General features: G+C 38.0%; 1 protein-coding gene and 1 pseudogene across 1 annotated transcript in view; both read left to right on the forward strand.

Moving 5' to 3' along the window:
- LOC138152794 (cilia- and flagella-associated protein 337-like) overlaps positions 1 to 17,651 on the forward strand; it is a 113,366-nt gene that overhangs the window by 40,711 nt on the left and 55,004 nt on the right. Inside the window, exons 12-14 of the mRNA XM_069076868.1 lie at positions 9,424 to 9,588; positions 10,283 to 10,432; positions 11,949 to 12,133. Coding sequence (XP_068932969.1) covers positions 9,424 to 9,588; positions 10,283 to 10,432; positions 11,949 to 12,133 — 500 coding nt within the window. The remainder of the gene's footprint in view (positions 1 to 9,423; positions 9,589 to 10,282; positions 10,433 to 11,948; positions 12,134 to 17,651) is intronic.
- LOC138152292 (MICOS complex subunit MIC13 pseudogene) lies at positions 14,084 to 14,636 on the forward strand (annotated as a pseudogene).

The following is a 17,651-nucleotide window of genomic DNA, read 5'->3' on the forward strand; positions in this document are numbered from 1 at the left end:
TTGTGATTTTATCAATATAGGTAGGTCTTGGTAAGGTTGGGGTTTTTTTGTATTGTTTTTTTACCAATGTAAATTGGCACCTGCTTTGCAGCTTATGGTGTCAGAGATTTGCCTGAGGTATTGAGAGGTTGAGTTTCTTGTCCAGGTTCACACAGCCAGTACTTGTCAGAGATGAGATTGGAGCCCAGATTATCTTGACTTCCAGATCATCTATACTATGCTTTCCTTACCACATTTCTGTTAAGAAGATAGTTTGAGGAGTAATGTTCACATTTTCCAGATGAGAAAACTGAAGGTGAGGTTAAGGGACTTAAGAGTACACAACTAATTAAAAAAATAAATAGATAAAGAGCCAGGATCTGATTCCACGTTTGTTTGTTTTCCTGCTTCTGTATCCTTAATTAGTGGCAAATCTCCACCTTTTGAGAGTAGTGTAATAGGAATGTAAATTTAAAGATCTTTCCTGCCCCTAGGCTAAAGTGCACCTGGACCCTGGGGTAGGAGGCTTGTTTTTCAGTAGATACTTTTTGATTGGCCAGTGGGTGCAAAAGGTTGTTACATTCTCTGAGCCAGGAGAAGGCTATATAAGCCCTGATGTGTAGCTTTGTTTTGGGGCTCACTTTGAGAAGTGTTCTGTGATTTGATGTGGATTCTGGGAAGCCTTGTCCAGAGCCCCCCCGGCTTTGAAAAACCCAGATGTTGATTGGGTATGGATGTAATGGCTGGACAGTTTGGAAAGCTGTCTACTTGATCTGTTTCTGTCTTGATAATTCTGCCTGTATACTTTGAAGTTCGGGGTGTTGACCTTTTTCCCCTGAACAAGGTAAACGATATATGTCTGACTGATTAAAGTAAGCTTGTTAACCCATTTTGAGTTGCTTTCCTTTATCAAAGCAGATTCAAGAACCTATGTTGGCAGCAAACCCTGAGGACTCTTGGCGTGCTTGCTGCCACAAGTAGCTTTGATTTTTTGAAATAGTCCAAAGTCATTCAATTCTATGCTTGATTAAATGAATGATCAAAGTGAGTAATATTTTTTCTGTTGGGTTTTTTTGGCTTTAACTTTTAAATAAATGCTTCATTATAAAGTAATGAGACAGATATTTACATAGTGCTAGTATGAGTGGTTTGGGCAGCAAGACTTCACAGTAGATAGAGTGCTGGGTCTGGAGTCAGGAACACTCATCTTCCTGAGTTCAAATCTAGCCTCAGATACTTATTAGCTTGTGACCCTGGGCAAGTCACTTAGCCCTCTTTGCCTCAATTTCCTCATCTATAAAATGAGTTGGAGAAGGAAATGGCAAATTACTCCAGAATCTTTCCCAAGAAAACCCAAAATGGTATCATGGAGTGTCAGGCACAACTGAAAACGACTGAACAACAGCAATATGGGCCAGTAAAGGCAGAGTCATAGAACAAACATTGTAGCTGGAATCAAGAGAGACCTGGGTTAATATCCCAGCTCTGACAGTTGCTATTCATGTGACTCTGGGAAAATAAAGACTACCTCTGAGTCTTGATATCCTTAACATGTTTATTGTGAGTAAGACATTCTGTAAATCTTTGGTGGCAGTGGATAAATGTGAGGTATTGCTATTACAATATGTAACTTGAGAAAGCAGAATGGGAATGATCACATCTGTGACACTACTTTCAATGAAGAACTTATACAACAGGATCTTTGGGAAAAAGAAAAATATTCTCTTGAGGTGACTCCTCTGAAGATGACAATAATCATTTAAATGCATAAATTCTGGAGGTTTTTTTGAGGAGGAAGAAAAAGTGGTGAAAGGAGTCTGGAACTGTGATTTCATCAGTGTAGGGAACTCCAGGTATTGAAAATACATCCACAAAAATATCAACTACTCATAGCCTTAGAGGATTGCCTGGAGGGCATTAAAAGTTTGTGATTCATTCAGATCTGCACAGGTAATAGGTTGGAGTTAGGATTTGAGTCTCTGTCTTTCTGACTCCAAGGCTAGTATTCAATCAGTGGCCTCTTGAGTTCTGATAGGTTTTATTCAAATGAGAATTGATCTCATTACTTTATAGTCACATCTTGAGTTCCTGTGAAAGTAGATGAGGCAATAATACAGCTGTGTAGCTGGCTTCTCCTTCCTTCTGTTACCACTTCCCAGAAAAACAACCAGTCAGTGAGGTTCTTGGATTTTTCCTACCCTTAACCTCCTTCAGTACTTTTGTGTTTTTCAGCTGTTATGTACAAAGCAACTGGCCCCATTTCCGAAAAATGGAGGAGCTCAAGTAAATGAGATTTGCAACTCATCCTAATGACCAAAGTTTTCAGCCAGGCAACTCAGACTGCCAATGGCATGGAGGGGAGCCATCGATAAATTTCTTCCTAATTTCTGGTCTCTGTTCCTCTTCATGCTAAATAGAGAAGATTATGATGGTATAGCCAAAGTAAAAAAAAATACAAAAACAAACAAAAAACTCTTGTTCTTCTTCAGTCCAAGATTTCACCTCCCTCTTCATTCAAGCCCCATTTTTTGATTAGAGGAAAGAATAGACAAAGGCTGACTGCCAAGAAATGCTGAGAAACATTGGAAAGTTCAAGGTGTTTTTATCACTTTGCCTGAGCAAAAGCTGGAAAGTTGCTTAAGTGATGATGGTTTCCTCAGCTGAACTCTAGAGCACCTACAGATGGAAATGAACCATCACTTCTGCTCTCAGAAGAGCTCAGAAAGTGCTAGACTGACCAAGAAAGAGAATATAGTATAGGTTGTCCAAACTAAAAGGACATCTCCATTTTGGCAGCATAACTCAGTTACCTGAGTTATGAATTCCTATCTAATGAAATCCAGGATTCTCAGACTAGGTAGGTCAGCTTTGCTTCTTTTCTATAGTATATGCCAGTGAAGCAATGTTTAGCTTCCTAATGTTTTCCAAACAGATGAAAACTCTATTCCTCCATAATATTTCATCCTTTAGTCTGACTTGCTGGAGTTTCCCCAAATATGTTATCTATCTTCTTCCTTTTGAGCAATGGGATATACTTACAAAAGCACTAGACTTGGGAGTCCTAAGTTTCATCAGTCAGTAAGTCAATCAACAAGCAGAGTAGCTGTGTGACTTTGAACAAATTGTTTAATCCCTCTGGGACTTTTTATTTTAAGCAAATATTTCTCTGGCCTTACAATCTCAGAGTCAGACCATCTATATTACCTCCTCAGGGATTTAGAAGTATTCCTGAGGGTCGGGGTATTCCTTCTCTAAGGGACTTAAAATCCCATTCCAAAATATAGCACCCCCATTCCCTTTAACTATTTGACATCAGTTAGAATTTACAAAGGGATATTTATTTGGAGAATAATGAAGAAGTAAGCATGAAAGTACAAATATTTTCCCCTAATACTTCAAGGTCACACTCTCCCCTTGGTATCTGGGGAAGCCACACAGAAGCCACACAAACTTACCACAGTTTCTATTGAGTGTTGAATTCACCACATTAACAATCATTTGCCACATTGATGTAGGATGATTGATTCTGGGCGGCTAGGTGGTGCAATGAGTAGAGTACCAGCCCTGGAGTCAGGAGGACCTGAGTTCAAATCCGGCCTCAGACACTTGACACACTTACTGGCCATGGGACCTTGGACAAGTCACTTAACCCCAACTGCCCTTCCTCCCCCTCCTAAAAGCAAAAAAAAAAAGACTGATTCCTCATCAAGTCTAGTCAACAAGCATTTATTAAGCATTTACTCTGTGCCAATCACTGTGTAAGTCATCTCAGCTTACCAATGGGCTAGGCTAGATTTGAAAAGTCATTCCTTGTTCCTCAAGATATCAATGCTGGGCTGGCTACAAAACCTAGCATGGGCTTGACTCCTATACTCCAAAACCTCAGATGTCTCCTGATGTTTTGAAACTCATGAGGTGCTAGTCTTCAATCTAAAAAAAACAAAATATGTTGAGGCAAAGAATTGATCTTGTATTCATGGGGTCACATGATAGCCTTAGAGAGAGGTCTCTCCCCTTACAGATCATCAAAAAAAAGTAACACCAGATGTTAGGAAGAAGCAATACCAAGAGAGGAGGTCAAGGTTCTACTTAGCTAGTATCTTCTGAATGTGCCCCCAACCAATCAAAAGGATTCCTCCTCAATGTGTGGTTAACAGACTGGAATCACTTACACAATGTCTACACGTGCTCCAAAATCTCTCCAAAGCACTTCTATTATCCAAAATTGCAAATATTGTGGAAGCTTCTTCCACATGGGCAATTACTATAAAGTATTGAGATAAAGTTTAGTTGTAATTGAAAAAGGTCTGGATTTGAAGACTTTTATTTCAAATTCTAATACTGCTGTTCACTACCTGTATAATCTGTCACTTTAGTGTCACAAATCATTTTACCTCCTAAAGCCTCAGTTTCCTCATGTGGAAAAACAAAGAGAATGAACTAAATGATCCTATGAAATAGAAGATGTTATTTGGCTTAATACAGTTTGTATATGGTACAAGGTGATGCATTGATTCCAGATGACTGACTTCTCATTATTGAAGAGTAGCTCCATGGACAGAGTGCTTTGCCTGGAGTCAGGAAGACCTGAGTTCAAATCTAGCCTCAGACACTTACTAATTGCGTGACTCTGGGCAAGTCATTTAGCCTCTGTTTGTCTTAATCCACTAGAGAAGGAAATGGGAAACCACTCCAGTATCTTTGCCAAGAAAACCCCATGGACATTCACAAGGTCATGAAGAGTTGGACATGACTGAAACTACTGAACAACAACATGTGGCCTAGCAAATGCCAAAGTCATAGATAGGATCCCTTGTAGGGCTGTATGAACACTCTTACTCAGTTGACCTCAATCTCTAAGTAGTAGCAATGGCTGTCATTTTCAAGAAATAGGTTTCTTAGGAATTAGAACTTTAAGGAAATTTAGAGTTCATCTTGTCTGATCTCCTTATTTTACAGATAGGGAAATTGAGGTTCAGAGAAAGGAAGGAATATCAAACAAATAGTAAGCAAACAGTTTCATAATTCAAACCTTCTGGCAATGAATCTCCCTTTCCATAACCTTCAACATTTTCAGTGGAATTTGTCCTTTGGTTCTCATTTCTGTTGCACTCCAAGGTGATAATCCTTTCTTCCATGGCATTTACACCCTGTGAAAAACAGCTATTCAAGGAAAGTGATAATAAGTGAGAAATTATGAGTAGAAGGAAAGAATAATGTTATTCCTCCCACTCCCTCCCTTCCTGGACCCTTACTCATGTGATGTAGTCACAAGATTTAGTCACAGGTCATAAGGTTTTAATTTGGCAACAAGGCATTAAACTAACTGTAGAATTACAGCTATACTAAGAAATTCCTTGATGTAGAATGGACCCCATTCTTTGATAGAATTAAATGGAATAACGTCTTTAGATAAGAAAAATTAAACATTAGAAAAATCTTTGCATGGCTTTAACTAGTTAAATCCTAGAACTCCAACCCAGGAGTGCTTTGTAGAGAAAATCTTTATACAGGAGCAGAGGAGAATTTCTCTTTTCTTCCCTCACCTCAACAGTGATGATAGAGAAACACACCATCCAGCAGTTCAAGTGTTAGTCAGTTTGAAGGATTTAAGGCAGAGTTGAGGGATCATGGGTACACATACTCCACATACATATAACTACAAAAAAGCAATCTTTTGATGTCAGAAGTATCTTCAAAGAATGGGGTACCTGGCATCAGAAGGTTGAGCTTTGGAAAGGAGCAGACCATGGGAACCTAACTAAACAACCCACACTGTAGAGTTAATGCACATAAGGGGGTCTGTATGAGGATTCTATGAAAAGAGAATTAATTCTCAGATCCCAAAGTACCAAAAGTTTGTAGAATTTGGGACACATCTATCCTTTATGTGCACCTTGATACCACTAAGTAGGTACCTACCCTTATGTAATGGTAATTTGAAGACTCCTCTTTGTATTGTCAAGTAAGCAGGTACTTAGCACTTAGTAACTAATCAAACTTCTGTGAAAGAAACAGAAGGTATGAACCCCTGTTCCTAACAAGAAGGGGTTGGATGAAAAAGGAAGTAGTTAATGCTGTGTATATAAGAAAAGTCCCAGAGAGAGAGAGGATATTATCAACTAGGAAAATCAAAAATGTCATTTTGAAGGTTGTGGCACCTGAGCTGTATGAAGGAGAGTTATATGAAATTTAGCCACTATATGGACAATTACCTTCCCCTAAATCTCTCACAAATTAGGTCCCCTTAATGATAAATACCCTGGGTTCAAGGTACTGTGTAGGTCCACATTTCTAAAACTATAGCTCTTGAGCCCCTACCAATATGTTCTTCTGTAGCTGTCAGACAGGTGATACAATTAAGCTCAAAATAAATATATTTACTGAAATGTCTTAGTAAAAAGCAAAACACTCCCACCTACCCTCAGTAACCTATGACTCACTCTTTTTAAAACACACTTAATACTAATTGGTATAGATAGTAAATAAAAGAGAGCTCATAACTACAGAGGCACACATGTATAGAACAGCTACAGCAATGGCATATAGAGGAAACTAGGTAGAACAGTGGATAGGGCACTGGAACTGGAGTCAGGAAGACTCCAGTTCAAATCCTGACTCAGATTCTTATTAGCTGTGTGACCCTTGGCAAGTCATTCAACCTCTTTCAGTCTCAGTTTCCTCATCTACAAAATAGGTATAATAATAATCCCTACTTCCCAAGGTTGCTGTCAGAATAAAATGAGGTATTTGTAAAGCACTTTGCAAACTTTAGAGAACATAACAAATGCTAACTATCACTGTTATTATTTTTCTTGCTGTGTGTGCAAGAAAGAGCTATTTCCATATATGATAGTGGTTGCTTTTTATTGAGCAGTGAATATCTTCTGGTTGAATCCCCTCATCTGACCTCCATTTTATAGTCCCTCTTACAACTTTCTAGGGCTTTTAACTCTTCACTGGACATGACATCTTTGCTATTTGACCATAGTCTCCATTGCTTCCAGCTATGTGCTCATGGTATTGCTAAGTTCTTTCAGTAAGTTTCATCTCAGAGATGAGATGAAAGACTATATGTTGCTATTTTAGCATCTCAGAATGACATAGATGCTTAAGTGCACATGATTCCCTACAGAGGTCCTATAAATGCTCAGTTCTCAATTCAGGTCTTGTGTGCATCAGTGTCTCTTGTTTCTTCTCTTAACATCTACATACACTTGTTATATCCAGAAACCAAGCCTTTCTTATACCCTGGTGGTCTCCCATTATTGAGAGCAGAGGAACCTGGCCAAAATGGGAGAGTTTCATTTCATTTTACACTGTGAAGAGTCCTGTACTAACAGAGAACATCAAAGGTACAATTACAGGATACTCATTTTCATAAAGACATTGACAACCTAGAATAATTGTAGTAGAAGGTTATCAGAATGGTAAAGGACCTCAAATAAATATAGTATCAGTATATATTTTAAAATACACATGTGTGTATAAGCACATTAAAAACCTCTGCTTGGTAAAACTAAAAGTATTAAATATTTTTCTATAAATTCCTTTACAAATACCTCAGAAAAACTCCTTGGAATGTGAGTGATTGGTTGAGGACAAAAAAGCCTTTCTCTTGGAAAACGGTTTAAGGGTAATAACCAAACTTAACTCTCCTCTTGTAACCTTTTCCACTCCTGAAATGACTGGGTTACTTACCCAGCTAAAGGCAAATTCTCTTTTCTTCTTTCCCTAGAGTGATTAGCTAGGAACCACCAAAGGGAAGTGCCCTCTATTCCACTGAAAAGAAGGCAACCTCCACCGCCAATGCAGAAAGGATTCTTGATAAAGATCATTGGAAAGAGTTCAATTGATCTCGGGAGAAGAGGAATCCTAGAAGAAATTGAATAGTGACTTGGTTATTCAGCAATTCTAGTGTGGTTATTCAAACTTTCTTTTAATGTGTTGCAATTTTCTTCTTCTACATTCCTATGTTACCTAACAATGTCTTGAAGCAGAATGGGCATGGAGGAACTAAACCAGTTTAGTTATCTCTCCAAACTAGAACCACTTATATTAGCTTAATGTTGAATTAAATAATATTGTTTATTTTGGAAGATTTGAGCCTAAAACACACAGTACAATATGAGTCTTAATATTTTTCTTTAACATATGTATATTACATAAACATGTGTTTACAATGTGTGTACTATATACATATCATATGAGTAATATATACTGAAGAAGAAAAAATTTATGGAGGGCATGATAAATGTAATTAAGGGGCTACCATGTGAAAGAAGGAGCAGAGTTGCAGTGTGCTGAAGCCAAGCTTATATGGGAGAACCAATTTTTAAATTTTTGATGTGAACATTTATACCTAAAAAATAGGCAAACCTACAAATCAGGGATTGATTTATTATTTGGCTAAGATCTAGAGTTAAAGTGATGGAGGTTAATACTACAGATTAAACAAAAATGTCTTGTGTTTAGGGAGAACTGATAGTTAAACATTTACCAGCACACCACTGAAGCACATTATCCTACTTAGATTTGAAAGGACTAAACAATGGAAACTATTGGGAAGAGAGGTAAATTTCATTTCAAGCCAGAGACATATGCTGACAGAGTTATCCAGAAATGAAATGGGTTACTGCAAGAGGTAGAGATCCTTGTCTATGGAAGTATTTTTAGCTGAGCCTTAACAGTAACTTTTGGGGAAAGTAGTAGAGAGGATTCCTGCTTCAAGTAGGGCCTAGACTAGATGAGTTTGAAGCTCAGTTCTGACTCTAAAAATGCTATAAGATAGTTTTTATTCCTCCAAGAAATCTTTTCAGACCACCTCAACCCATAATGATGGCCCTTTCACCCAACTCCTATAGCATCTTTTTCCCAGACATTCATATAATGTGTGCACATATAATACTGTACAAGCTTGTGACATCCTTTGTATTCAATTCACAAATTCTTACTAGCCACCTATGTATGATATTTCCTATATTATTCAGTTTTTCACATATTTATGTCCTGATTTTCCAAGTAGACGGCCCCTCTTTGAAGTCAGGAACTATGAATAATAATTTTTGAAACTTCTATAGCTTTTTAAATATCAGCTAATCCTAGCTCCTCATTTTACAGGATAAGGAAACTGAGGTCCAGAAAGGAGAAAGTACTTGCCCAGGGTCATACAGCTAGTAAATAGAAAAGACAGGCTTCAAAGCCAGGTCCTCTAACTCCAGATCCTGTGCTCTTGCCAGTGCACCACACTACTCCTCTGCTTAACACAGATGGTAGATATTCAAAGGATACTTATTTGCCAGATATTTAAGAGATGAGTCAAAACCCGTGTTAACCAAGAGAAAAGAGATATATTTTACTCATATCATTTGGGAAATTTTGCTAGTCTGCTTTCAAAATAGACACAATTTAACAGAAATTTGAAACCAAATTGTCTCATGGCAGGTAGTGACAGGATGTCACAACTCCACCATTGCAGTGTGGGATGTCGAGACTGGCATGAAGCAACTCATTTTAAACAACATCCATGGTGAGGAGGAATTAACCTGCATGGCCCTAGATACTTCAGGTAGAAGGCTTATCACAGCTGCCCGAAATGGCACTGTTAAGGTATGTGTGACAGCAAATCAGAAGGGCTCTGGCACAACCAAGTTACACCTTTTGGCTTCATAATTTTCATTTTGTGCATATGTGTGTGCATAGAGATGCTACTAAAGCATTCTATAAACCTTAGAGTACTATACCAATGCTAGTTACTATTATTTTTTTTTGAGAGGGGGAGGCAAGGCAATTAGGGTTAAGTGACTTGCCCAAGGTCACATAGCTAGTAAGTGTGTCAAGTGTGTGAGGACAGATGTGAACTCAGGTCCTCCTGACTCCAGGGCTGGTGATCTATTCACTATGCCACCTGGTTACCCCTAGTTACTATTATTATTACTTACTACTAATAATCCAAATGCAGTAAGACATTGTCAGTGTCTTGTCATTATCAAAGTAAGATGTTGTCCAATGTCAGTTTTGAGTTATTCTTCCTTATAGTTTTAGTTGCCTGGGGCATTGAGAGGTGAAGTTTCTTAAGCATCGTCACATAACTAGCATGCATCCGTGGCTGGAATTGAATTCAGGTCTTCCTCATGCCAAGTCTCATCCTCTAGTCGCTATACCATGCTATATTTCTATTGACTGGGAGAAATATTATGGAAGGAGCTTGTAGAAAAGATACTGAAATGATCCATCCAGCACTGGCCAGGGAGAGAGAAAAAAAATGGATACTAAAACTCTCACTTTACTCTTATGTAAACAGGTCTGGGATATTCAGAGAGGTCACATCTTGCACAAACTGGAGATGGTAGAAGATGCAGAAGTGACAGGGGTGGTCCCAGTTCGAAAACACACATTCCTGACAGTGGGATGGAATCGGAAAATCATTCTTTATGACTGCTCAAAAACTGAGGTAAGCTAGCCTAGGGATAAGGGAGAATAGGTGGCATTTGTTACAAACAGTGGTCCGTGGGCCTGGTCAGACAATAATATTGAATGAGAAGACTTGGCTTCTCAGAGTCTCGTTTATTCGCTTTAGGCTCAGTAGGAGGTCTAAATACAAAGAAAAGACCATTGCTAGCCTCTAAGGAGTATGAAGATTAATGAAAATGATAGAGAACATACAAAAAATGACAACAATTACACAGCAACATACAAATAAATGCAAATTAATATGTTAATGACATGCTATGAAATGATATTTCTTCCTCCATTTTAGGCTATTCTAATTCATAATATTATCCCCTTCTCTAAACTCCTATAGCTTCCCTAGTCTGAACCAGTCATATGATGCATCATATTCTTTATTGCCTTAGTAATATCCTTTGTAATCAATTCAACAAATATATATATTAAGCACCTACTACAGTGACATACTTATGACTTTGTTCTCTGACTAGTTTGAAATTTCCTAAAGTCAAGAACTATGTCTTATTTATTTTTGCATTTTCCCCATAGCTTTTCAAGTGTTTAAACAATTTTATTTTTTCGATTAGCAAGCATTTATTTTTCTCTCCCTCCCACCTACTTCCCCCCCACCTTAGAAAAAAAATAAAACGAAAACCCTTGTTACAAAAATGCCTAGTCAAGCCCAAACAATTCCTACATGATCATATCAAAAATAAATATCTCTTTCTACCTCTTGAGCACATCTCTGTCAGGTGGGGAGCAGCAGTATCACTGGTCTCCTAGAATCGTGCTTGGTAATTTTTATTGATCAGAGTTCTCAAGTCTTTCAAAGTTGCTTTTCTTTATAATAATGTTATTGTGTGAATTGTTCTGATTCTGTTCACTGCACTCTGTATCAGTTCATACAAAGATATAGCTTTTTAAGATAATCCAACCTTTATGCCTTTTACAGACAAGGAACAGCATAAAAATTCTGAGGTTTTGAGGTGGGATAACATTTTGAGAAATGCTTAGTTGCTCAGTAAACATTTAGTGAGTTCCCACAGAGTACAAAGTCATTTAGAAGATACTCAGGGTATATAGAGAGTAAAGAAGCCTATATTTGCCCTTTGAAGGCAAAACAAATATATAATCAGCATAAACATGTTGAGAGAAATATAGTAATTTCAAGAGTCAGCTGAGGGGGAGGATGAATAGGTGAGGTGGGAGAAATAAACCACTAGATTACTAAAGGGAGATAAAGTTGGTAGTTGTGTCACTGGTTCATCTAATTACTAGCAGTTAAAGAAAGACTATCTTCTCCCAGAGGACACTCAGATATTGTCAAGGTGGTCTATTGAATAAATTAGGCTATTCACATTGGAGTATGGGGGTAGGGAGAGTGGTAACCATCAGTCATGTGATCCCTAAGAACTCTGTCTAGGTCCTGGAATTTGAAAAGAATTTACCTGGCCAAATTTGGGGAGGTAAAACACCTCCACTCTTAGCCCATTTTAGTACAGTTCTTTGATTCTTCCTAGGCTCTGTATGTACCTGCAGACATGTCTTGGAAAGGGGGGCAACTACACAAGGAAGATATCTTAGCTGTGGATTACTGTCCTCCTCTTGACCTCCTTGCTACTGCCAGCTTTGATGGAGAAATTATTGTGTGGAATGTGGAAACCCAGAGGCCCCATCACTACGTCAGAAAGGTGTCACGTGAAAGGTAAAGATGTTAAAATTGGAAGAATAATAAAAATAACTAACATTTACCTAGTGCTTTGCTATTTACTAAGTACATTCCATACAATAAAAATAATAATAACAATAACAAACAGTTAGCATTTGTACAGTGTTTTAAGATTTGCAAAGTGCTTTATAAACATTATTTCATTTTATTCTCACAGCAACCCTGGGGGCTATTATTATTTCCATTGTATAGATGAGGGAACTGAGGTAGAGAAGTTAACTAATTTGCCCTGAATCACAGAGGTAGCTAGTCAATATCTAAGGCCAGTTTGACATGAAGTCTTGACTCCAGATCCATTATTCTATATTTGTGACACTATCCAGCTGCTGTATATACATACACACACGTACACATACAAACAGACATACACTTACATATACATATATATATAGCTTCATTTGAGACTCACAACAGTTCTGGGAGAGAAGTAATAATAATTGTACTTTAAAGTTTAAAAGCATCTCTCTAGCAATAACCTTGTGAGGTAGATGTTTAACTATATTCTTACAATTTTACCCAGGAGAAAACTAAAGGTCAGAAAGAATTGCCCCAAGGGTCACCTGACTGGTGGGTGAATGACAAACCCTCCCCTTCTGAGGACAAATCCAAACTGCCTTGGAAGCTACAAATGTATGGGGTCAGTTACAAATGACTTTTCTGGAAGTTGCATTATTTGGTGACCAGGTGAAATGGAGGCCTTATTAGTAATAGGCTGCCTTTTCCAAAGTCATTTATTTTTACATAAATCTCAGAAAATGTCATCTTACAGTAAAAACTTATACTAAGATCTTCCCATAATATCTTCATAATGTAGGGGATATCCTGTGAGATTGGGTTCCCCCCATCCCAATAGTTTGTCCTCCTAAGAATTTAACAAAGGAAGACAGAGAGAGAAAAAGAGAGAGGGAGAGAGAGAGAGAGAGAGAGAGAGAGAGAGAGAGAGAGAGAGAGAGATCTTTGTGCTAGGCGAGAAAACACCACAGACCCCACTCTCAAGGAGTTTGCATTCCAATAAAGGAAAACAGTACACAAAGGCAAGGTGGAAAGTATTTGGGAGTGGGGCATACCTGTATGAACACTAGAAAAAAAAAAAGGGAGACTGTGGAGTTGGATCATTCCAGTGAATGAGCTGGAAAGGAAGCAACTTAGCTGGAATTTCTGGTGATGTGGAAGTTCTTGGCCCCTGTGTGGTGTCATCCTGGAGTTGGATGGAGGCAGGGATCCAGTGGAAGGTAACAAGTGAAAAGGTTGAACAGCCCAGAGGTGATGTAAGAGAGAAAAGCTACAATTTGTGATCTAGGGGATTTACCACTGTAAACCAACAAAATAGAAGAGTAACAATCATGCTTTTTAAAGAGCTGAGCTACCCAAAGTGCTAGACTTAGGGTGAGAGCCCTGAGAGAGGGAATACTAGCTCTAACACTTACTAGCCAGGAGATGATGGAAGTAACTTAATCTCTCTAAATCTATCTTTTCGTTTACAAAGCTGGGACAGTACTACTAGCACTACTTAGCTCATAGGGTTGTTGTGAAGAAGGACCTTTATAAAACTTAAACCACTAAAAAATATGAGCTATTATGGTTACTTACTTGGGGCAAATAATTTTTTGCAAAGCAAGTAGATAATTACTACTTGTGGGATCTTCTTGGAGGAAAGAAGTTTGCATTTTAAAAATGAATCTTTTGACTTCATCAGTACTTTTCATTCGCTTATAGGACTGCTTTGCTGAATATCATTCTAGTTCATGACATTTGTGGGTCAGACTTTACCATAATAAACCCATTTTAAATTTTCACCAGAGATGAAGGGGCTATCTGATTAGAGAAGGCAAGTAAAATTACAGATTTCCAGGTTTTACTTCCATGATTTTCAATAAATCTTCCTCCCTTTTTCCATTCCATCTCATTGAAATTTCTTTGCATGGCTGGTCGCTGGTGGGAGGGCGGAACTCCGGGTCCTTGCTTGGCCGTAGAGCAGCGGAGCTCGGCGACCATGGCTACTCACCTGTGGCCCGTGTTCGGGTTTTTCATTAAGGCTGGCTTGGCTGGTGGGTCCGTATACCTTGTTTATGATCAGGGGCTGCTGGGGTCAAGTTCCCAGGGTCAGGCTGCCCTTCGAAGAGCCCAGGAGACAATCCCAGTAGCCTTCAGTCATTACTCAGACATACTTTCAAAGCACGTGGGCATCAGGTTGGAGCTCCCACCCACTCCACATATCAACATTAACCTTCGAGACAGCTGGAACTCAGGCATCAACAGCTTGATGTCTTCACTACCGCCCCATCAACAATCCAGGCCTACAGTCATGAGGCCTGGAACTACGTGAGGGGCCAGAAGTGAAGCTCCAGCTCCTCAGGCACATTGTTGGGGTGGGGGTGGTGAAGAGGGTTTGGCTTTCATGAGCCCAAAGCTGTGGGATGGTGTTTGTCCTCCTAAGGGCAGCTTGTGACCAGGTCCTGCCCAAATAGAGGACTTCAGAACACTTTCCCCTCAAAATAAATAATAAAAGAAATTTCTTTGCATGGTGGGAATCCTGTGAGATAAAACCCATAAAGCACTCACAGATTTTTGGATCACAAATGTTCATCCAATGTCATCATTTTGGTATTTAAAGTTATAATTTAAGTCCTGCTCTAAAACCAGGTACATGGAAGTTGCAGGGTCCAAGAAACAAAAAGCATTATCTCTCTTCATTGTTTTCTACTTTTATAACTATAAGGGTTGTAATCCATCATATGTTTATTTGATTTTGTTTTGCTGGTGGTCCTTAATTAACTAGTTCACATACTAAAATTACATCTTTTACTAGAACCCTTCCACAATCCATCCTAATTCTAGTTTTTCCCTCTATTAATCATTTCCTATATATATTGTATGTAGTTTGGATTGCATATGTTTGCATGCATGTTATCTCCCCCATTGGATTATAAGTTCCTTGAGGGCTTGCCTCTTTTTACATCCCCAGTACTTAGCACAGTACTTGGCACATCATAATATTTAATAAATATCTATTGATTGATATACATACAAACATATATGCATATGTATGTGTGTATATATGTACATATATGTATGTGTGTGCATAAAGTAATTTATTTTGAGAAGTAGTGTCAAGTTCTCACCCAGGTCCCATGATATACATTTCTTTCATTTCATTGTTAGAATAGTGAAGGTGAGGTTACTCATCATGCTTCTTAATATTTCCTTATGTGAATCCTTAGATTATCCTTAGAGTGAAGAATATCACCTCACTTCCCCAACAACATCTATTGAAGCCAAATCAAAGCAATTAATGGTGTTACTTTCTTCTTTGGAGTCAGTCTTTTCCTGACTGCTCTATATTTTTATGGAGGAGGTGCTCAGAATGCCTAAGTACTGAAAGGGTAAGGCATTAACTCCATAACAAACAAAAAAACTGCAATTATCTCACCCTCCAGTGTGACCACAACAATGAGGCATGATCTATCTAGTCTTCATTTCACTTGGGAGCTAATAAAATAAGTTCAGGAATAACCATTTGCAAGTCTTAAATATAAATGTCCAGAAAGTCTTCATCCTTACAAAGTTCACATATATCCTATATTTTCATCTGTAATCCATGTATTTATATACTATCCCCATCACATGGAGAAAACCCAAATTGTGGAATCTCCATCTTTATTGTTGTTTTAAAAGCATTTGCCCCAAGGGAAGACAGCAAAAAAATAATCCAAAAAAGGTTGGGAATTTGAGTCTGGCCAAGCACAAGGGGGATCTAGGAGAAATCATAGGTTTATTTAGGTGAAGAGTTAAGGCCATTACAGGGAGAAATAATTAAGTAGCAAAGATTCAAGTAAGGAAGTAGAGTCCTGGTTTAGGGGGGGTCCATGAAAATATGGAGCTACAAGTAGGTCCCTGGTAGGCAAACTAAATCAAAGTTTTTTTTCCCCATTTTCATCACTCTTTTTTTTTCCTTTTGGAGGGCAATTGGGGTTAAGTAACTTGCCCAAGGTTACACAGCTAGTTTTTGTGTGTGTGTGGGTGTTAAGTGTCTGAGGCCGGAACCAAAATTGGGTCCTCCTGACTCCAGGGCCGGCTCTTTACTCACTGCACCACCTACCCACCCCTTATTTTCATCACTCTTTATTGTTTCCAAAACCTTTTTGAAAATTTGTTTTATTTTTAATTTGTGGTATAAAATAAGCATTTCCATAAGATAGTACAATAAAAAGGATAATAGCATGTGAAACTGCAAATCTATTATACACAACTTGCTATTCCTTTCAAATATACAAATAATTATCATATAAATTTATTTTTTCTCCCCACCCCCACCCTAGAGTTACCACTGGATAAAAATAGGTGTGTGTGTGTGTGTGTGTGTGTGTGTGTGAATGTGTAAAATTATTCTCTACATACTTCTAGTAATCAGTTCCTTCTCTGGATGCAGACAACATCTTCATATGTCCTTTATAGTTAATTTGGATATTTAGGAAGACAAAATAACTTATTCACTCAAAGTCTTTCTTAAAACAATATTACTGTTACTATATACAGTGTTCTCTTGGTAAAGTACCTGACAGGCAAACAAAATCAAAGTACTAAGCAAGTCAGTCAAGGCGATCCTTGTTTCAAGTTCAAAGATAGAATTCAAAACCCAAGAAGGTCAACAAAAGGAGAAAGGAAGAAATGGGCCAGCAAACAAACAAAACAGGTTTATGACTTCAGATCCTAAGGCAGAAGCTAGTTACTCAGGATTCTGGATATTTTCTTCTTATTTTATGTGGACAGAACAATGACCCCCTTATTTTATTTACCTTCTTAAGTATATGGAGTGGCTTCTGATTACCTCTAAGACAAAATGTTATTTAATAAATTACATTTATTCTTAGCTTAATAAGAGTATGCACATTTAAAGCCCTTTTCAAACTTCTATCAGCCTACCTTTTCAGATATTTAATATTACTACCCTTTGGTCATTCTACCTTCCAGCCAAACTGACCTTGCTCTTCCTAAATTTGATATTCCCTTGCCAACTTCTGTGCTTCTATATCATGTATCTTTTGGAGTCATGATTCCTCATCTATAAAATGGGAATGATAATAACACCTACAGCACAGGGTTGTAATGAGGATAAAATTAGACAACATGTGTAAAGTACTTTGTAAACTTTAAAGTATTATATACTATAGTTATCATCATCATCATCATTACATCAATCCTAGTTCTTAAATCCTTCATAGTTATTTCTCTTAAGTGTTGTAGTCATTATGTAAATTGTTTTCCTGGTTCTGGATCACTTCATTCTGCATAAGTTCGCACAAATCTTCTCAGGTTTTCTATGAAGCTGTCCTTTTTGTACATTCATATACATAATTTGTTCAGCCATTCCTCAAGTGATAGACAATACTTTTCTAGTTCTTTGCTATAACCAAAGAACTGCTACAAATATTTTTATACATATGGGTTCCTTCTCTCTCTCTCTCTCTCTCTCTCTCTCTCTCTCTCTCTCTCT

The sequence above is a fragment of the Petaurus breviceps genome, unplaced genomic scaffold (assembly GCF_028583685.1).
Source record: "Petaurus breviceps papuanus isolate PSGF00001 unplaced genomic scaffold, PetGlider_PUasm1.0 90925, whole genome shotgun sequence".
Taxonomy (NCBI): Eukaryota; Metazoa; Chordata; class Mammalia; order Diprotodontia; family Petauridae; genus Petaurus; species Petaurus breviceps.